The sequence below is a fragment of the Cibotium barometz genome, chromosome 33, assembly GCF_041138505.1.
Source record: "Cibotium barometz isolate CiBa-2024 chromosome 33, ASM4113850v1, whole genome shotgun sequence".
Lineage (NCBI taxonomy): Eukaryota > Viridiplantae > Streptophyta > Polypodiopsida > Cyatheales > Cibotiaceae > Cibotium > Cibotium barometz.
Window position 1 is genome coordinate 50872485 of NC_141078.1, and position 22508 is coordinate 50894992.

The window sequence follows — 22508 nt, forward strand, 5'->3', positions numbered from 1 at the left end:
GATGCTCTCGAGGATGATACGCAACAAACCATCCGTCCCGCACGACATTGTTCGAGCTGAGTTTGCTGCACCACCTATGGCAGTGGAGGCATTGTTCGAGACGATCTCCTTTATATACAGGATGAGGGAGATGCCCACGGAGAGATTATCCTGTCGAGTTTTTGAGGCATCTAGACAGCTAACCGAGGCTGGACACACTGGATCTTGGTATGCACAGATGCTACAGTGGTTCTCACATCATGGGATAGACATTGAGCGGTTGCCACCTTTTCAGTATGATCAGTCTGCTCCACGGGGTTACCTCTCTCACAATGAGAGGAACAGAGTGATGAGACAGGACATATGGCAGCGCTACATACAGGAGACATGGACAGCACCGGAGAGCCAACTACCACCGAAGATGCTGTATTTCAGAGACCACTTTATGAGCATCTCAGGGGATGGGTTTATACAGCGACCGCGGTATATGGATGTATACATGCCCGACAGCTCTCACGTTGCTATTGGACAGCTACGAGTCTCATCACATCAGCTAGAGATAGAGGCTGGGAGAGTGGCACGAGTTCCGAGAGCCGAGCGGATATGCAGATTGTGCCGCGAGGAGGTGGAGACTGAGGATCACTTTGTATGTAGATGTAGAGCCCACCAGGGGGTCAGAGATAGATATGCAGGATTGTTTGAGGAGCACTCTTCACTACATCAATTGATGGAGGCCTCGGACCCGACAGCTTGGCAGACTACTACTAGAGCTTCATAGTTCTCGAGAGAGACTCCTCCACTAGGGGTGGGAGACAGTCCCAGCTCACACATTTCTTCCAAAGAGCTATGCCAGTGCCAACTGATGTACCACGTGGGGTGACCGCACAGAGAGCAGAGGAATTGAGAGCCAGGAGGAGACCTAGAGAGACTGGACACAGAGCACCCCGACTCCATCACCGAGAGATAGCAGCTATCCGGATGAGACACCAGATGGAGACACCGGAGAGGCTAGCTCGCTTTCATTCAGACTCAGGGTACATGTTCACGCCACTCACAGCCTCAGCATCGGCGATGTATGATATCTTATATCCCTCTTATGGCACTGGATGTAGTTAGACATAGATCTGCATAGCATGCTTGTACTACCCCTTCAGCATATAGAGATGCATCTTGCCTTAGCACTCCATCCACATCCCCACCCCCCTTTATATTGTTTGTATATGGGCTCCACCGATCCATGATGATTCACAGTTGTATCCAGACACATGCACACTTTTTCTTTTCTTTCTTTTCCTTTTCTTTCTTTTCTTTTCTTCCGATGACTGGAAGAACACAGTTGTATTATTTTTTGTCTCATAGGCCGCCGACTTTGGCCTCTCGTAGACGTTAATATATCTTTCTTTCTTTCTTTCTTTCTTTCTCTCTCTCCTTGTACTCGTCTTTGGTCATGCACCATTAAGCATGAACCAATCCCTAGAGCAATAGGACAAAGATATGCTGCAAGGGTTTCTCACACCTTCGGAGGGTTCATTGGACCAGGTGCTTTTCACAGGTATCTCACACCCCCGTAAAGTTCATAGGAGCTTACCTTGCATTTAAAATTTGTTTGCAGCGGAACTATTCACGTGTGCTGTTTTTCTCTAGTAGGTACTGGTCTTGGGCGGTATTCTCCCATGGGCTCAAGCAAGGCTCCTGTGACAAGAGGTGTAGTGAGTCTCTCTCTGACCATTCCAAAAAGATCCCCTTTTAACAAACAAGTTTGCAGAAATGAGCACTTTTCGCTCGGGGTTAACTCGGCTGGTTTCAGACTCAATTTGCTCATGGGACGCCTGTAGCAGTCTTTCGTCCCCTGAGTTCTGAGTAAGGGTGCATTCATGGGCACCCTGGCTGTGAGCAGGGCTTCACAGGAGCTGGTTGACCTCTCTCAGCAGGAGGTACAACCGTGTATAAAGCTGGTTTAGCTGTATCTAATGACAACGTGGCAGTTGGTACAACAGGTACAGTTCAGAGAGCAGTAGCTGTGGTACACCGGTCAGCTTTGGGCACCTGCGATTAGCTCAACGAGGCAGCCAATCATGCACAAAACAGCCATACAAAAATTCAGCTGTGTGCAACAAGGTATGGCAGCAGGCAGGAGCAAGGGACAGCAAGTTTGGTGCTGAACATCAGTCCTCTTCAACAGCTATGGAGAAAGTCAACTTTTTTTGCAGGAGAGAGAGAGAGAAAGAAAGAAAGAAAGAAAGAAAGCTGTATCAACGTCTACTAGAGGCCGAACTCGACCTATGAGACAAATCAATGTACAACTGTCAATGTCTTCTGGATGTCCAGAAAAAAAAAGGACAAAATGAACATGAAGTAAACTATGAAAGTATTGAGCTAGTGGGGGGGTGTGATGGATGGAGCACTACTGCTAGAGGCTCAGTATGCAACCTATATGCGCAGGGTATACAAGAATGCAATGCAGATCTGTCTAGCTCCAACCAGTACCATAATGGATGTGATACATAGGCGATGGCGAGGCAAAAATACCTCGGAGCATGATCTCCGGGTGTGAGTGTAAGTGAGCTAGCCGCTCGTGGATATGGTGCTGATTTTGAGCCCGTATCTATGTGATCTCCCTCTGATGTAGTCTGTAGTCTAGGAGTCTGGTAGCCTGGTGCTCTCGGTCTCCGTCTGGCTCGGAGGTCCGCAGTGCGCTGAAGTGTACACTGTAACCCCCTCCTGTGTCAGGGTAGGCACTGGGATAGATCTCTGGAAGAAATCAGTGAGCTGGAGCTGTCGCCCACCTCTCCCTGTGGTATGAGTTCGTAGCAGTGTCTCTCTGTGGCGCTGTCTCTAGCAAGAACTGGCCAAATCTGTGCTGGTCTGCGGACTCCATGATCTGGCAGAGTGAGGGATGTCCACTGAAGATGGTGGTGTATCTCTCTCTAATGACACTATATGCTGTGCATCTGCATACATAATGTTCCTCACTCTCAACCTCCTCCTGGCATAGTCTGCATATCCTCTCTGCTTTGGGGATCCGTGTTGCCCTACCTGCCTCAATCTCAAGCTGGTGTGATGACACTCTGAGCTGGCCAATCACCACTCGGGCACTGTGAGGCATGTACAAATCCATGTATCCAGGTCTCTGTATGAATCCATCCGCTGAGATACGCATAAACTGATCTCTGTAGTATAGCATCTTCGGCGGTAGAGGCTGACTGGGTGTAATCCAAGTCTCTTGAGTGTATCGCTGCCATAAATCCTGCCGAAGGACTCTGTTCCTCTCACTGTGAGAGAGCTGGATGTGTGGTGCATGTCTATCATACTGGAAAGGTGGCAGGTGATCTATGTCAAGACCAACACGCAAATCCAATGGGAGGTGCGTATGTTTAGGCCAGCCACCTTTGAGGACGCACTCTCGCTTGCGCGGAGTGCAGAAATGAAACACAATGGTGGCAAGCCCAAGACTTCCCAGCCGGCTTCTCCCAAGGCTAACGCCTCGGGGGGCAAAAGCCAGAACCAGACAGGGTCTTCCCCAGGACAGATCCCGGGAGCCACTAGCTCCAAGAACTCGAACAATGCGTCTAAGCTTACTCCAGACCAAAAAGCGGAGGCAGGCAAGACAGGTGGCAAGTTGAGTGCTGAGGAGCTTTCTCAGTACAAGAAGGAGGGTAGATGTTTCTTTTGTCACACAAAAGGACATACTTCTCGGGATTGTCCGAAGAAGCCTCCAAAGGCCACCGCCGCCTCCACAGCTTCCGTGGTGAGCACAGCTCCCACACAGACCCCAGTGGCTACCCCTAGTTCTTCAACCCCCAGTGCTTCAGTTGGAGCAATTATTAGCCGGGAGCTCGAAGATAAGCAGAAGGGCGCCCATGACCAGGAGTATGAGCGCAACGAATTGCTCAAGTCCTTTGGCTACATAGGTGGCCAGAGAGTCGTTGTCTTGTTTGACAGCGGCAGCACAGAGGATGTGGTCACGGAACAGGCCGCTAGACGTGCCCGTTTCGAGCTGACTCCGGTGGACAAACAGGTTGAGGGTTTTAGCACAGGTATGACAACGAGCGTCAAGTATGAAGCTCTAGGTGCTAAGTTAGTGATTCAGGGCATAGAGTTTGTGCGTGACTTTATGGTTGTCCCTCTTGTAGGAGCAGACATAATTTTGGGTATCCAGTGGTTTCACAAGTTTCTTCCTGATGTCAAGTGGGACAAGCACACGTTCCAGATCAATCGGAATGTGTCAAACACCCCAGTGACCATTAAGTGTGAGCCCGGTATTCCGAACTTTCCGCTCATAAGCCACTTGCAGGCTAAGCGAGCAGTCAGGAAAGGCGCACAGTGTGCGATGATTTACATCCAGACAGCCCAGACTGTGGCCAGTGCTTCCGAGAAGTACTCGGTTCTCCATGAAAAGTTCCAGAAGATTTTTCTTCGGGACAGTCTCCCTCCCCAGCTCCCCCCATCCAGACCGGAGGATCACAGGATTGACCTCCTCCTAGGCTCGGAACCCCCGAGCAAGTTTCCGTATCGCCTTTCTAAGGCAATGGAATCGGAGTTGGACCGCCAACTCCAAGAATTGTTGCAAGCTGGCTTCATCCGCCCCAGCGTGTCGCCATTTGCAGCACCGATCTTGTTTGTCAAGAAGAAAGATGGGTCTTCCCGGTTGTGTGTCGATTATCGTACACTCAACAAGTTGACTATCAAGAGCAGATTTCCGATGCCTCGAATTGACTATATTCTCGAGAGGCTGAATGGAGCAAAGGTTCTCAAAACTGGATTTAAAGAGTGGGTACCACCAGGTACGGATTGTTGAGGGGGACATCCCCAAGACAGCCTTCCGTACAGAACGGGCCCACTATGAATTTGTGGTCATGCCATTTGGATTGACGAATGCCCCAGCTACATTTAACCGCATGATGATGCGTATTTTCCGGGAGTTGATTGGAGAGTGTGTGTTCATATTTCTGGACGACATACTCATATTTTTAGCTACAGTTGAGCAGCATGACATTGATGTGGAGAAAGTCCTTAAGTTGCTGGAAAGCAACGAGCTCTATGTCAATGAAAAGAAGTCAGAATTTTATCTGTTCCAGGTACATTACTTGGGATATATAATTAGTGCCGAAGGCATTCGACTTGATCCGGCTAAAGTGGCCGAGATTGTTAACTGGGAAGTACCTCAGACTGCTTATGACATTAGATCATTTGTGGGTATATGCCAGGCATATTCCACCCACATTGACAAGTTTTCTGATCTCTCGGCAGATCTCACCGATCTGCTAAAGGGAGTGAAAACCAAAAGGCAAAAGATTCGAATGACTCCACGAGTGTTGGAGGCATTCTAGAACCTCAAGGTGGCTTTATCAGAAGCGCCTTGTTTAGCCCTTGCCTCGTGGGACGAACCATTTCAGGTGATCACCGATGCGAGTAACATCGCAATTGGAGGTGTATTGCAACAGAATGGTCATCCAGTAGCTTACATGTCTCGTAAGTTATTGCCCGTCGAGAAGAATTACTCAGTCTATGATCGTGAACTCCTAGCAGTTATACAGGCCTTGAAACATTGGAAACATTTCCTGTATGGCCGTGACTTCGAGGTTCGCACTGACCATCAGGCATTGCGCTGGATTCAGACGATGCCAAGTGCACAGTGGAGTGATCGACAACACCGCTGGAGTCAGATATTCCAGCAGTTCGGTGGTTTGATTGAGTACCTTCCAGGAAAGGCCAATCCAGTGGCCGATGCTTTGAGCAGGAAGGGACAAGTATCTACAATTCAGACCACTAGACTTGACCTTGTTGGTACAGGACTAGAGGACATGAAGCACACGTACGCGGATTCCGAAGAATTCGGCACTCAGTGGGAACAGGCATTGGATGCCACAGGACCATGTCATTTTCTGATACGCGATGGTTGGCTTTTCTACAAAGGCCGACTATGTGTCATGAAGTCATTCCGGGCAGCTCTTCTCCATGATGCCCATGACGCCATTACAGGTGGTCATAGGGGCATGAATTCGACTCTGGAGAAATTAGAACGGCAATACTATTGGCCAAAGATGAGGCGTGATGTGTTTACATATGTACAACGCTATGACATTTGTCAAAAGGTGAAAACTCCTCGTGGAAAGAAGATAGGGTTGTTACAGCCTTTGCCAATTCCTAAGGGTCCTTTCCAGGACATTTCGATGGACTTTGTCACAAATTTGCCTCCCAGTCCGAGTAAGCGTAATACACAGTGTTTACCTATTGTTGATAGGTTCAGCAAATTTGTTATGCTTATTCCTTGCAGGGCCAATGTGACCGCCGAGGATGTTGCCCAGCTATTCATTCGGCATTGGTACCCGATTGGCGGGATTCCTAGAACCATAGTGTCAGACCGAGATGCCAAGTTTACCAGTCATTTTTGGAGGGCATTGTTTGATAATTTTGTTACTAAGTTGAATTTTTCCAGTGCATTCCACCCACAGACAGATGGCCAGACAGAGATATACAACCAGTTGGCCTTTGATGTGCTGAAGTGTTATGTCCACGATCAGCAAGGTAAGTGGGAATCGTTTTTGCCTTTAGTTCAAGTTGTTTTGAATGACTCTTTTTCTTTAGCTATTGGCAGGACTCCATATGAGGCAGCGTTTGGAAGGCCTTTCTAGTCGTTGTTAACCAGGACTTCGTCTTCAGTACCGGAGGCAAACACTCTTGAAAACCTTCTGATGCAAAAACGCACCATCTGATGCAAAAACGCAGGTAGAGAGAGAGTAGAGAGAGAGAGAGAGAAGTGCTGTTAATTCAATATATACTATGGTACAAAAAGGGTACATGTCTGCAGCCCTTGGCTGCCTTTCTGAAAAGGTGGTAATTTGGTAAAACACCCAAAATTCTGCCCTAGACTAGGACCCTACTGATCCAAACCCCTAGTGGGCTGAATGAATGAAACATAGAGCAAGGGGGCCGTTTTATATGGGTCTTGGACCCCTTTTTATGCTGGCCGACTGCTGGTCCGCCAGTTCCATGTCCATACTAAAGTCTAATATTTAGCGCTGCCCGACTGATGATAAACTCTGCCCTACTGGATCTGTTGCTTGTTTATGATGCGCCTGATGCTGCCCAAGTCCTCTGATTCAGCCGACTGGTTCTGTGAGCAGCCGACAGCATCCCTTTGGTTCTTCTCCAAGCCTTGCTTCAGTCTACACTGCAGAGGTGCTCTGTGCTCTGTGCTCCATCATCTTGGTTCTTCTACTGGGTTCATACTCTTTATCTGGTTGCCTTTTCTGGATCTAGCCCTGAGAATGTCCATGGCATCTATGATGCACATGACATCCCCCTTTGCTAAACTTGATGACGGGAATCCAACCTGCTCTTGGATGACTGTCATCATCCCAATCCTGTCCCGAAGTCCCTCTGTCATCATCCGTCAATGGCAAACCCTTTTCTCTGAAATCCCGGCGTGTTCTCCAAACCACTCTGTCTGTGATGAAGATCTATGCATCTGGTCTTCCTCTAGTCCACAATCCATTCCTGCCCTGGCTCTGAACACCGTCTTGGTCTTCTTTCTTGGAACCGAGTCTGGCACTCTCACATCACCCTTGGAGGATCAACCTCCCTTGGGACCGTTACCTGAGAACCTATCTGGCTCACGGCACTGCCATCCCCATCTGGCACTGTGGAACACCACCAACAAACCTCCTGGGAGTTCTTCCCGCTTCTGTGCTCCTCGCCTTGGGCTTCGAATCCGTGTACTTTCCTGTACCTTGGACCTGTACACCATCATCTGGGACTGAATCAGTGTTTAGCTTTGCTGAGCTTGATGCTCTGTTACCAATGTAACACGCGGAGGATGTTGCCCAGCTATTCATTCGGCATTGGTACCCGATTGGCGGGATTCCTAGAACCATAGTGTCAGACCGAGATGCCAAGTTTACCAGTCATTTTTGGAGGGCATTGTTTGATAATTTTGGTACTAAGTTGAATTTTTCCAGTGCATTCCACCCACAGACAGATGGCCAGACAGAGATATACAACCAGTTGGCCTTTGATGTGCTGAAGTGTTATGTCCACGATCAGCAAGGTAAGTGGGAATCGTTTTTGCCTTTAGTTCAAGCTGTTTTGAATGACTCTTTTTCTTCAGCTATTGGCAGGACTCCATATGAGGCAGCGTTTGGAAGGCCTTTCCATTCGTTGTTAACCAGGACTTCGTCTTCAGTACCGGAGGCAAACAGAGTGACGGAGTCTTACCAGGAGATCCTAGAGTCCGTTAAAGACAGATTGGCTAAAGCGCAAGAGGCCTACACTCGACAGGCCAATAAAGACCGAAGAGACATGAAGTTTTCGGAAGGGGATTGGGTGTATCTTCGGATTATGAAGCAAAGATTGAAGCAGGTGGGCAAACGATGCCCAAAGTTGTCTTTCAAGAGCTTCGGACCATTTCCCATCCGGAAAAAGATTAATGAGGTGTCTATGCAGTTAAAGCTACCTCCGAGTTGGACTATGCACGATGTATTTCATGTCAGTTGGTTAAAGCCATATGCAGGTCCACCTCCTTCAAAGGTCAAAGACGAAGCGGAACCAGACATTGTTGATGAAGCAGAAGTAATGGTTCCAGAACAGATCCTTCTGCACCGTTTCAAGCATGGCTCAGGCCGAAGACTACGACAGTTCCTCACGAAGTTTCAGGACCGAGGAACTCATGAAGCGGTATGGCTCGACAAAGAATTTTTCGAAGACTATCCGGCATTATTGACGGATTATTTGGAGGCTATGCAACTTCCGTCAAGTTAAGCAGAAGGGGATGTCACGTGCATCCCGCACTTGGATGCCACGTAGACATTTCTGTACAGAAGGTGCAGGACCTGGGATGGTGAACTGGTCCCATGTGAGCCCAGTCCGGGACGAGTCAGCCAGGGATCCATCTCAGTCGTCCGAGGTCAGGTGTGCACTGTCCTGCACATGAAACAGTGCCAGTCCGCGCTGTGAGTCTCCCTCTAGAATGATGTCAGTGGTTCTGTGTATCTGGTATGGTACCGGATGCCAGATCACTGAGTAGATTATGTTTAGGACAAGGGGCCAGCCCATAGGGCTACCCCGGATCTGAGTGTGGGCATGGGAATGGTGTAGAACCACCCCCATGAGGGCCAAGAAGGCCCAGGCTGAACCCACCAGCCATGGAAGGGCTGTAGGACAGCCCTAGGGCACAGATAAGGCAATCTCCAGGAGATTACAGCCTTTATATGGCTGTAGGGCATGTATGGGGCAGCCCATACAGGCTGCCCAGCCTTGGGATTGTGGACAAAAGTGGTGTCCAGCCAATCAGAAGTAGGCGCATCACTTTCAGCCTGTTAGGAAAAAAAGGTAGTACTTTTTGGGATTTAATTCAGCATTTATTGCTGAATTTCACCAGTCGTGGGACATAGCTTGTTTTTTCAGCTGGCCGACTGCTCCTCAGGAGGAGTATATATAGTGGAGGCCATAATCCCATCATTCATCGCAGTTTTCACCGAGTGCTCAAGCCAATCAAGGGCCAGTCAAGCCAAGGAGATTGCCAAGCAAAGGGGTGGACTTCTGAAGGTCAAGGGCAGGATTTTCCAGCCAAGAAAAGGTCAAGTTTCCTGTATTTGTTTTCAGATTTACATCATTCTAATAAAGCAAATACACCATCCGTGGTGGGGGCCCTACAGAGGGTAATTGGGACCCAATACTGTGTCCTCTCCATCTCCCCCTTCTCTCTCTATTTTTCTGCACATCTCCTTTCAGTTTGTGCGTTAATTGCCGTCGCGAAGAGAGTGCTGATTTTTGAGTTTTGAAGTACCGATCCTTCTCTGAAGCTTTCCGCATATTACAGTTGGAATTGGATGTCTTCTTATTCTCCTTGATTAGTGCCTTCATTGCCGTCTCGAGGGCCTCGAGTTTCTCTTGGAGACTCGGGGCCATTCCTCGAGATCGAGGAGAGAGAGAGAATTATGCTGCTGCAAGGGTGGCCTGAGCAAGGGTCACCACACACCCTAGCGGAGAGGGAGGTGACCCAGCATATTGCCAGCAGTACTGGCCGTCAGTGGCGAACAGAGAGGGCGGAAGCGAACAGGGAACAGCGAAGGTGGCGGTGAGTAGGGGCGAACCAGGGAGAAGGCGGCGGCGAACAAGGAACAACGAAGGCGGCGGTGAGCAGGGGCGGCCCAGGGAGAAGGCGGTGGCGACAGTAGCGAACAGAGGAGAGGGCGGCGAACAGAGGAGAGGGCGGCGAGCAGGGGCGAAACAGCGAACAGGGAGAGAGGCGGGAGAAGCGAAACAGAGGAGAGGGCGGCGAGCAGGGGGGCTGGCGGGAGGGAGGGCTGGCGAGAGAGAGTGTGTGGCGGAGGGCTGGCGAGAGAGAGAGAGAGAGAGAGAGAGAGAGAGAGAGAGAGAGAGAGAGAGAGAGTTATATTAACGTCCACGGGAGGCCGAATCCGACCTATGGGACAGATCAGGTACATCCATTTACATTCCACTCTGGGTATCGATGCCAAAGAGGCATAAAACTGAAAAGAAATAACTCAAAATGAACTCTTAAGACTCTTAAGAGTTTAAATTACAATGGGTTCTATTGCATCTAGTTCGAAATTGAGGTTCAAAATAAAAATAGCTATATTTCATCCATGGATGGATTTGCTCTTGAGGGGGGTGGGGTACGGAATTCTTTAATGATTGCTTGTCCTCTTCTATATATTGCCCATTTGCCATTCTTTCTTGCTTCTTTAACTTTATTCTTCTCGAAGCTCTTGAGCTATGTCTGCCCTATCCCAGCCTTGAGGAAGACCACCGACTTTGATTACCTTTTTGTTACTTTCCATTCGTTCCTTTTCTTTGACCGCTGATATGACTTCTTTAACAAAATCTTGTGAGTTAACTGAATTTACCTTTGAAACATGGTTTGTCGTTTCTGTTTGTAGTGTTGTAGGTATGGGTCCTTCTCGTGCTTCCTCTTGCTTCGTCTTCATGGCTTGCACTTGCACTTTCAGTTCGTTGATTTGTTCATCTTTCTTGATAGTCTCGTGTTTCAGTGCTGCTAATTCTCCCTGGAGTTTCTTCAGTTCTTGCATGAGGTAGGCTTCCCATGGTGTCGGCTTGCTCACGGGTGGAGGAATGGGCGGTAATCGTGAAGCGCGGTGACTGAGGCAAAAGACTTCTTACTTTCCATGTGTTGCTACTGATAAAGGAGAGGGCTGTTGGTGGAACGAGTCCCCCCTCAAGGGTACCCTCTCCCCTTGGGAGAGACTCAGAAAATGCGACCTACAAGATGCTCAGCTACAGGTGCAGGGGAGAGTTATGTTGCTGCCTTGGGGGCCTAAGCAAGGGTGGGTGGGGAGAAAGGAGCAAGGGTGCAGGCGGGCGAAATGCAGGCAGGCAGAGAGAGAGAGAGAGAGAGAGAGAGAGAGTGAGAGAAAGAGATATTAACGTCTACGAGAGGCCAAAGTCGGCCTATGAGACAAAAAATAATACAACTGTGTTCTTCCGGTCATCGGAAGAAAAGAAACAAAAGAAAAAGTGTGCATGTGTCTGGATACAACTGTGAATCATCATGGATCGATGGAGCCCATATACAAACAATATAAGGGGGGTGGGGATGTGGATGGAGTGCTAAGGCAAGATGCATCTCTATATGCTGAAGGGGTAGTACAAGCATGCTATCAGATCTATGTCTAACTCCATCCAGTGCCATAAGAGGGATATAAGATATCATACATCGCCGATGCTGAGGTTGTGAATGGCATGAACATGTACCCTGAGTCTGAATGAAAGCGAGCTAGCCTCTCCTGTGTCTCCATCTGGTGTCTCCTTCGGATAGCTGCTATCTCTCAGTGACGGAGTCGGGGTGCTCTATGTCCAGTCTGTCTAGGTCTCCTCCTGGCTCTCAATTCCTCTGCTCTCTGTGCGGTCACCCCACGTGGTACATCAGCTGGCACTGGCATAGCTCTCTGGAAGAAATCTGTGAGCTGGGACTGTCTCCCACCCCTAGTGGGAGCGGGTGTCTGGAGGAGTCTCTCTCGAGAACTATGAAGCTCTAGTAGTAGTCTGCCAAGCTGTCGCTGGTCCGAGGCCTCCATCAATTGATGTAGTGAAGAGTGCTCCTCAAACAATCCTGCATATCTATCTCTGACCCCCTGGTGGGCTCTACATCTACATACAAAGTGATCCTCAGTCTCCACCTCCTCGCGGCACAACCTGCATATCCGCTCGGCTCTGGGAACTCGTGCCGCTCTCCCAGCCTCTATCTCTAGCTGATGTGATGAGACTCGTAGCTGTCCAATAGCAACGTGAGAGCTGTGGGGCATGTATACATCCATATACCGCAGTCGCTGTATAAACCCATCCCCTGAGATGCTCATAAAGTGGTCTCTGAAATACAGCATCTTCGGTGGTAGTTGGCTCTCTGGTGCTGTCCATGTCTCCTGTATGTAGCGCTGCCATATGTCCTGTCTCATCACTCTGTTCCTCTCATTGTGAGAGAGGTAACCCCGTGGAGCAGACTGATCATACTGAAAAGGTGGCAACCGCTCAATGTCTATCCCATGATGTGAGAACCACTGTAGCATCTGTGCATACCAAGATCCAGTGTGTCCAGCCTCGGTTAGCTGTCTAGATGCCTCAAAAGCTCGACGGGATAATCTCTCCGTGGGCATCTCCCTCATCCTGTATATAAAGGAGATCGTCTCGAACAATGCCTCCACTGCCATAGGTGGTGCAGCAAACTCAGCTCGAACAATGTCTTGCGGGACGGATGGTTTGTTGCGTATCATCCTCGAGAGCATCAAGATCTGTGGTCTCTTCAGCTGTACCCATGTGGAGGCTGCAAGCCCTGGTGCCCAAACCGCTGCTGCATACATCAAGGCTGGTGTCACTAATGTATCAAAGAGCCACCCCTTCGTGCGGGGTTCCTGAAAATGTGCCTGATGACACTGACGCTCAAGGCGAGCAAGAGCTGCATACCCCCAGGTCACTCTGTCTCGGACTGCCTGAGCCATGGAGAAGCGTCCAACTGAGCTAGTAAATGTGATGCCGAGGTAAACATAAGAGCTCACCACCACGACCCGCCCTCCTGCTAATGTGAGAGTAGTGTGGCTCCTGACTGCGGGTGAAGTGTGGAAGATCATAACCTTGGTTTTCCCAAGGTTCACTGTGAGCCCCTGCTGTGCGCAGAAGTCATCAAGAGCCACAAGGTGTCTTTGAAGCCCAACCTGCGTGTCGGATACCAAGACGATGTCATCAGCATAAAGCATAACATGGACAGTAATACCTGATAGCTCAACCCCGGAGCCTCCTCCCTGTGTGATGTAATCGACCACCTCATCAATATAGAGCCCAAAGAGCGTGGGGGAGAGCGGGCACCCCTGCTTCACACCAATGGTGCTAGCAACTGTGTTGGACAAGCCTCCTGGGCATCAGACTCTCTCAAAGACCTGCTCATATAGCCTATATATGCCCCACATCATGTCTGAAGGTATGCCTAGTGTCTGTAGTCGCCGAAAGAGGCGCTCTCTGGGCATAGTATCAAATGCCTTGCGAAAATCCACAAAGCAACAATAGAGCCGTTGCCTCCGTGCCTTGGCCTGATCAATCAGGCACCTCAATGTAAAAATGTGGTCGATGGTCGAGAAGGCTCGACGGAAGCCTGCCTGGCCTGCTGCTCTCAATCCCCCAACCTCTGCATGAGTGCGCAGCTCTGCCTCCAAAACTGCCCCCGTATAGTTTGGCCAATATATGGCCAATCATGATGGTCCTGTAGTTCCCGGGGTCTAGTACATCTCCCGCTTTATGGATCGGCACAATAGTGTGCATCGTCCACTCAGCCGGAAACCCCTCTGACTATAACTTCGATGAAGTGTGATCTTGCAAGGTTATAAGCACAAACACAGCCTTTTTAATATAAAAACAAATATTTGGACAATACTTACCAACTGTTCACATGCCATGGGAACTCGCCAGCAAACAATTATACACCCACGGTTCACGAGCGGGCATCCCCTTCCCGGAATTGCACACACAAACCAAGCAAGCATGTAAAACAGCACACGAAAACAATTTCCAACCATGCACACATGTATGCATTGCACCATTGTCATGGACATTCCCCGTTCACGAAGTTAGTAAATTTTGCAGGTGTTTTCGGGCACAGAAAAAAGTCACTCAGGCCCAGTGGAAAGTCGTATCGCCTAGTATCCAAATAAGGATCTAGTAACCCCAACGGGTGTCAGTCCAAAGCACAAGGCTCAAATGCAAGGGTGGTCCATTTGGGTGGCCAAATGGTGACACAAAGTAGGTTGTATCATTATGTATGGGACTTGCACATGGACTTGAGACTGACTTGACTCTTATGACCTAGATAGTGCTTGGTTACATGTCCCTGGACAAGGGCTCACAACATGCATAGTGCCTATTAGAAAAGGTATTCCGAGTGTATTGAATGAAGTTTATGTCAAGGTGGCACCCTAATTCAATGGGTGCACGTTATTGGATGACATTGGATCCTTGTATGTTATTATATAGCTTAATAGAAGCCTTTTTTTTTTCAAAACAGTACCATCAAACATTGACCTATTTCTCCCTTATGTGTCTCTTTAATTAAGTGTTACATGCATAGAAGCTCTGTGTTTCTTCTTCCAGCCCTAAGTAACTGAGATGGGAACCCTGATGCACAACATCAACACAGAGAGAGAGAGAGAGAGAGAGAGAGAGAGAGAGAGAGAGAGAGAGAGAGAGCTGTATTTTCAGTATATTATATAGTACACAAAGCTGTCCATAGGACTGTATGATAGACCTATTCTAGACCTCAAGGGTCCTGTCCATGACCTGACCCTCAAGTGGGAGTGAGATGCCCTGAGGTAAACCTCTTGCAATGCCTGGCCGACCTGATCTTGGTCCACAAAGCTGTCTTCCGGTGCCTATAAGAGGCTGCTATTGCCCTAGACTCCTACTTATCTGCAGCCCACTTCAGGAATTAGCCTGGAGTTTAGTCATCCCAGCTGTGCACTTGACATTAATGATTCTTTGTCTTGTTAGCTGGGCTTATGCACAACCATTTAGCTACGTATATGTGTAGGTCAAGTCGTGTGTGTGTGAAGGTATGCACACATGCTTATACAGATATAGATACATGTTCTGTCTGAAGCTTAAGGTGTCTGTCTCAAAGGCATTCCTTCAAGACGATTTGAGACTTTTTTTCATGAGTAGATCCTTATGTGGTACCTTGAGTGACCACCCAAAAACGGCTTGATCTCCTGCCTGAAGGTGACCGCAAGCAGCCTGGATGCCGCTGGGGATTTGAACTTGGGACCTTCCCCTTCCTGGTCACAAACCCACACTACTAGGCTATACACCCATTGGTAGAGGCTTTGAGACATAAGGGTTTTAAATAGACAAAATGTTTATCATGGTTTCTCATGAAACCATAGTTTCATGAAAATTAGAAGCAATTTGGGAGTGATGTCAGGTTGGGAAAAAGAGCTGGCGCTAGGTGGAGTCCTACAATTAGCAAGAAGCGAATGAGCATCACGGCCTGCTGTGTCAGCAATGGTCACCATCAGGCTGTAGTTTGGGAAGTCCTCTGGCTTTGTTTTAGGACACCTTGGGATTTAAATGGGCTCCATGTGAGGAGGGCCTTGGTTAGCTGCTCATGTGGTGTTTTAGATGTTTGAACACAGGGCGGTCATGACTCACCAGCAGCTGGATTTGGTTTGGCTGCATATTTGGCCTATTTAAAGACCTTACCCCTCCTTCTTCCCTTCTTCATTTTTCAGCCCCTTAGCCTTGCAAGTATCCAGCCCCCTTCATCTCCAGACCCCTTCATCTTGAGCAAGCAACAAGGTCCATCTACAAGCAACTTCCTACTGCAGCCATGAACAGTCCTCAACCACTGTACACGCATGTTGAGGTCTATGCATTTATTGTACAAGTAAGTTAAAGAAATGATTTTTGTAACATCTTATCTATGTTGTAAACAGCATGTGGAAGGATCATTATGTGGGATTGTTATATTACTGCACTGCAGTGCATGTTCTGGATGTGTTGGTGAATACATCCATTATTTGTTGCACGCAGCACTGCCAAGTTATACTCACATTTAATAATGGGAAAGAGGTCACATTGGCCTCTAGGCCTTTCCTTTTATTTGGTTTTGAAGGGTGTATGCTCACTAAACACATTTGTGTCATTGATGTCAGCTAAATGGGCAGATGGATGAAGTATTTGAAGACCGGGTAGTGGTGGGCTCACTTGACCTGAATCAAACTGCAAAGTTGCCTGATGAAATAAGTGGAAGTCGCCCTGAGGTAAGATAACATTATGTTGATGCTTTGGAACTTGTATATTGTATCTGTATATCATATCTAGATGTGGTCATTAGGCTTCGTTGCTACCAACATGCCTTTCTGGAATTTAATAGTTAGTGTAGAGACTGTGATCTAAAGTGAGCTAAGACTGGGCATGTGTTTGGTTGTATATTTGTCAAGGGCCTACTCCCTAGGGGTGGAACTAAAAACTTGGGAAATGAACAATTTCCTTGCATAAGCGTGGAAGCAAAAGGGAGAGCCTAGCAAGTGGGGGATACACAAGGATGATGGAACACATAGATATCAATATGAAGAAAGAAAGAAAGAAATTTGTTAATTGTGTCCATGAGACATTACTGTTGAGGAAGGAAAAGACAGGGGACACCAGTTCTGGTTATAGAAGGACCAAAATGACTGGTGAATAAAGTGGCCAAGTGACATTGGAAGAAGATTCTCTGGTGTAGAAATGAAATGAAGGGACCAAAATGACTGTATTGGAAAGATTTTCTGGAACAGAGTTATGGCTTTTTCTTTTCTTCTTTTATGTCTGCTAGAGAAGCTGCAGGGCTTGGGTGCGTCTCTCCTCAAAGTTCAAAGATGCACAAACACAGAAGGCCTTCCTGCAACATTACAGCTTGAACAAAGGGCTCCTTCTCAAGGTCTACCTTGGGGAAGATCTCACACCATTACAGCTTGATCAAAGGAAAATTGGCATGGTAGAAGTCATGAAAGCACACAAGGCTAAGAATCAGAATGGAGAAGATCCAAGGCAAGGCAAGCTGAAACTCGTGGAAGTGGTAGTCGAGGCCCTTCTAAGGCGCAACAGGGTAAGCCCTATGTGAGTGAACTAATGGCTTAGATGACAATGCGTTGGATGAGCAAGAGGATGGTGGCAGGATTTGTGCATGGTTGTAGGCCACCTCAGATATATTAATCAGATAAGTTTTGAGATGCTAGGGGTTTATTGATAAAAAGACAAGGTATAAGATTGATGGATACGATCCTGTTATGGCCGAAAAATCTGCTCTTGGACTATCAGAAATCAACCTGCTTCTTGGACTAACAGAAATCAACCTGTTATGGCCAAAAAATATGCTCTTGGACTACCAGAAATCAACCTGTTTCTCTGATTTCTGGGCCAACTGAGTTTACTCTTGGAGATCCCAACTAGCTAAAGCTGCTACTTCTGTTTAAGAGAGTTTGAGAAAGGTCAAAACAGTGTGGATAAAGGGGAGGATCTGAAGGAATGGACATGCAGCCTATTTAAAGTCAAATCTTGAAACAGTGGACCAAAAGAGTACTCTAATGGTGCTGCTTCTGAAATTGGCATTGGCTCCTTCATCAACTCTTAACACTGCCAAACTAGTGATTAAGAAATTTCAACTGCGTGGACTCTTTGCAAGATAGATTACTGAATTAGGAGATGCATGCTTGGGAGGACCTTATGATTTACCCGGGGATAGCTGCATCACTGGTGAATGAATAGTTTGCTGTTGGTACAGGTTAACCCGCAACTGTCAATGTTTTGGAGCACTCAGTATGTTATCGCAAACTAATGAATGGTCACCTATTCAGCTGGCATGGGAAGTGCGCCATGCTGTGAGGATTCTAGGTATTTCTCAGTAAGAGTCTTGAGGGTGAGGGAGGGATCCCCACTCTGCTATGGATATGTGGTGGATTTTGTGTACTATTTCTAATGATGCTGAGTGTGAAGTGCAGGCTAGCAACCATCATTTGACTATTGGACTGCTTCTTCAGTCTCCATGCTTTAGGCAATAGAGTCCCTACTGATGAAGCTCACAGCTCCCAACACCTTTTGGGAATTGATAGGCCAGCCAGCTGCACACGTGTTGAGGTGCAAGGTAGTTCTGTGAGGAGTGTTTCTGTCTCCAGAGGAGCGAAGCATTGGTGACAAATGTTAGGTTTACTCAATTGTGCCATCTATACCCTTACAGTGAAGGTTGCTGCATTGTCACCCATAAGAAAGGGCAGACGTCATGGGGGTTTTGACTCCACAAGAAACTGAGCGTCAGGGATGCTCTCTAGCTCCTCAGTCCCAGTGTGTTGCATGCATGAGATATGACCTCTGCATAGGAGGATATAGTTATAGAAGGGGTTTCTGGGTAATTGGGTCTTCCATGAATGTTCACTTAAAACTCATCCAGTTGGTTGCACCCAAATATAAGCCAGAAATCAGCTCCATAGTTGGGACTTGGGGGAAATTGTGGGGATTTGGGGTAGTTGGGAGAAATTGGGAGAAAGTGGGGAATTAGGCCAGAGATTGTGCTAGTGGCCTTTGTGAGCAAGTGAGTCCATGCTTGGGTATGAAGTGCTGATGATGGTAATGATGCCGCAATTGTTTGTGAAACGCAACCCCCCCCCCCCCCCCCCCCCCAAACACCCCCTTACCTACGAGCAGGAGTATTTTTTACTTGTATTTCTTTGGAGAACTTTGTACAATGATAATGAATGATGACTGAGGACTGCCCAACGCAAGGACAAGGAAGATTGAACGCAAGGATGAGGAAGACCAAACACAGGCTAAACCATATGTTGAACCAATAGCACTGTAGAAGACTCTATGAAGCCAGTTATGCAAATCCAGAACTGATGAGGATATGCACATATGCTGGCTGAAGATGAGAGGATCTTCTATGCTGCCTTGGACTAAAGCACTGAGTGCTTGAGGCTGTTTGTATGCTCCAAGAACCCGGGGGATCTCAAGCACACATGTTTTCTTGAACTGCATTGCTGAATTTTAAATGAATGAAGTGATTTATGCAATGGACCATGGGCTGCTTATATATGATTTATTTGTTGCTGGTCGGTGGAGGAAAAGGGTTGTCAGTTAGTTGTGAATGCCCACAACTTCTGAAAAAGAGGCATTAAATGCTATTGCTTAGCATTAAATGCTATGATGTACATTTTATGCTGGCCGACTATTTATATGCTGGTCGATTGGCTGTTTAAGGGGTGTATGGTGTGTGAACACCATGCACAAGGCATCCCCCAATGTGGCAAGCCTTATGGGCTGGTCCATGCTCTAGATGATGCTTAAATGCTTTCTATATCACTGACCTAATGCTAGGCTGACTTCTACATGCTTCTACATGATGAATTCTTCAAGGGGGTAAGAGGAGTTAGGATTGACACATGCAGACTCTCTAAGGCTTGGAAGACTGACCTACATAGCTCGTGCATGACATGTCCCAGACTTGGGCTCATGATGGGGCCACGACATACGACAAATAATTCTAAAAAGGTATTAACACTCTATGATGGTACATATAATGCTGAGCCAGTGTGTCACATAGCACCATAGTGCAGGGTGCATGTGACATTCCCTCCTGGTTAGCTTGGCGGTAGGTTCATGGCTTCCAAGTAGTCCTACAATATCTGTGGGTACTCTTGGAAGAATTCTTCATCTAGCCATATGGCTTCATGAGTGCCTCTCTCCTTAAACACTTCATATAGAACTGTCTTTGTCTTGGACCGGAACCATGCTTCCATTTGTGGGGGAGAATCTGCTTGGGCCCTATGACTTTGGCTTCATCAACCATCTCTAGGTGTTGCTCGTTGGAGACCACCTACAATGCTGGCTCAACATAGGGCTTCAACCAAGAAACATGGAAGACATTATGCATAGTCCAACTGTTTGGTAGCTTTAGCTTCATTGAGACATCACTGAGCTTTTGGATGATCGGAAAAGGGCCAAAGCTTCGAAACGAGAGCTTGGGACAACGCTTGCCCACTTACTTCAATCTTTGTTTCATGATTTGGAGATACACCCAATCCCCTTCTTTGTAATTGACATCTCTTCTAGACTTCTTGTTGACTTGCCTAGTGATGCGAAATGGTGGCCAAATGTTGCCTCATAAGGAGTTTGACCAATACTGGATGAGGGAGTATCATTTAGGATTGCCTGTACCAAAGGAAGATAATGTTCCCACTTCAACTGCTGATCATGGAAATATGACTTGAGAACATCAAATACCTGATTATATATTTTTGTCCGGCCATCTGTTTAAGGATGGAATGTGGTGGACAATTGTAACTTGGTTCCAAAGTTGTTGAATAATGCCCTCCAAAAATGTGAAGTAAACTTCGGATCCCTTTCAGATGTAATTGTCCTTGGCAAACCGTATACGGGGTACCAAAGGCGAAGAAACAAGCAAGCGATATCCTCTGTTGTGGCCGTTTACTTGCATGGAATGAGGATGCAAAATTTACTAAATTGGTCACAAAAATCATGCATTGTGTGTTCTTGGATCCAAATGTTGCTGGAAGGGGTTCTACAAAGTCCATGCCGATGTCTTGGAAAGGTCCTTCAAGAACTGGCAAAGGTTGTAGCAACCCTGCCTGCTTCATAATATGAGGAACTTTTACCTTTTGGAAAATTTGACACGATTGGATATGTTGATAGACATTCCTTATCATTTTTGGCCAATAAAATGAATGCTCTAACTTCTCCAATGTACTGCTGATACCGCGATGACCTCTGTCAAGAGAGTCATGGGCATCGTGAAGCTTGTTGCTTTTTCCTTAGTATGCACAATTTGTTCTTGTAAAACAACCAGCCATCTTGGATGGTATAGTGACACGGTTCTCAAGGAAGAGCCAATCTATACTGAGTCCCGAATTCCAAAGAATCCTCATATTGTGCCTTTATACCGTCTGAATCTTTTTCGTGTATTTCGAGTAGAGTGGACTCTTCTAGAGTCTGAATGGTACCTTTGCGACTAGTATTGGCAACGAGGTTATTCTTGCCAGGAATGTATTCAATCATACCTCCAAATCGTTGGAAGATTTGACTCCATCTGGCTTGTTTATCACTCCATTGGGCACTAGGCATGGTTTTTAGCCATTTAAGTATGATCTGACTTAACTGCGAACTCTCTCCTGTAAAGGTTAGGTTTCCAATGTTGGGATTGCGTCTCCCTCTCCGCATGCAAGAGGAGCTGCTTGACTCAGAGTTTGTAGACTTGGTGTAGCCCTTTTGCTTCTGCTTCGTAAAAGAAGCCCCCCCTTCATTGTAGTTGGAGCTGGAACTTCTTTGCTTGATTTTTCTTTCCTCCTTTAAGAGAAAAGCTTCAATATCCACCAATTTTGATGTTAGTAGATTTGTAAGAGTGGTAACAATATTACCATACTCTTCATTTGGAAAACTTTTGAGTAAGACTGCAATTGTGATGTCTTCGTCTATGGCAGCTTTGATACTTACCAATTATGTCAGCATGTTTTTCATTGAGTTTAAATGTAAGGAGAGAGAGTCTCTTGGTTTTTTTTTAACCTCAAAAAACTTTATTAGCAAGCTAAACTTGGAGCACTTTCCTTGTGCACCAAACACGGTTTCAAGATGTACCCAAGTCTCATGTGATGTATCACACCCGTCAATTTAATGGATGAATGAGTCATTTAATCCTAAGGCTATGATAGCAAGAGTCTTCTCGTCTTTGACTAGCCAAGCAACTTCTCCTTCTCGAGTTGCTGACTTTTTCTCCTTTCCATTTGCCACATTCCATATCTCTTTTCTCATAAGTGTAAATTTAATCTTCGTCTGCCAGGTATGGAAGCCTTCTCCTTCAAATTTATCAATTTTTGCTTGAGTGCCCATGATTAATGAATGAGGATAGGTTATACTCTTGTTAGGTCAAGAGCAGTGTCTAAATCCTTAACAAAATTTGAGTTTGCAAAATTTGAGATCACTTCACATAGTTTCCCTCTTTGATCGAAAATTCAGTGAAAAAGCTAATGATTTCAGAGGGATCTTAGCTTTGATAGCCAGTGTCTATCCCGTTTACATTAAAAGCATAAATGTACACTGAAATAATGTGTTCCCAAAACTCCTTCAAAATCGATTGTGAAGCTCAACAAAAGAAGCTTTAAGCTGCGGAGTCAGAGCTTCAATTCGCTCGAAAATGTGGCTTGGAGTGAGTAATGGAATGTAGGCGTGTGGTTGACACGAAAAGAGTCAGCCCAATGGGGATAAAGCTAATAGTGTGTGAACATCATTCCTCCTATTGTTTTGTTTTGTTTTTTTTTTCTTTCTTTTAAAAAACAATAATAATATAAAAATAAAACCTTATGTAGATAGCATCCAGCGGTCGCCTGCTTTGCATCGTGCTCAGAAATGTGGCAATGTCACATGCACTCTGCACTGTAGTGCATGGTGACAAACTGGCTCATCATCATCAGTGCAACATTGTAACAATATTAGTACCATTCAGGATGATATTTGTCGTACGCCGT

General features: G+C 46.8%; 1 protein-coding gene across 4 annotated transcripts in view; it reads left to right on the plus strand.

The window, feature by feature from the left end:
- Positions 1-22508, plus strand: part of LOC147619691 (Acyl-CoA N-acyltransferases (NAT) superfamily protein) — an 81365-nt gene that overhangs the window by 12410 nt on the left and 46447 nt on the right. For all 4 annotated transcript variants that reach the window (XM_086773381.1, XM_086773384.1, XM_086773385.1 and 1 more), the window contains exon 3: positions 16152-16259. In XM_086773381.1, the coding sequence (XP_086629507.1) occupies positions 16152-16259 (108 nt within the window). The remainder of the gene's footprint in view (positions 1-16151; positions 16260-22508) is intronic.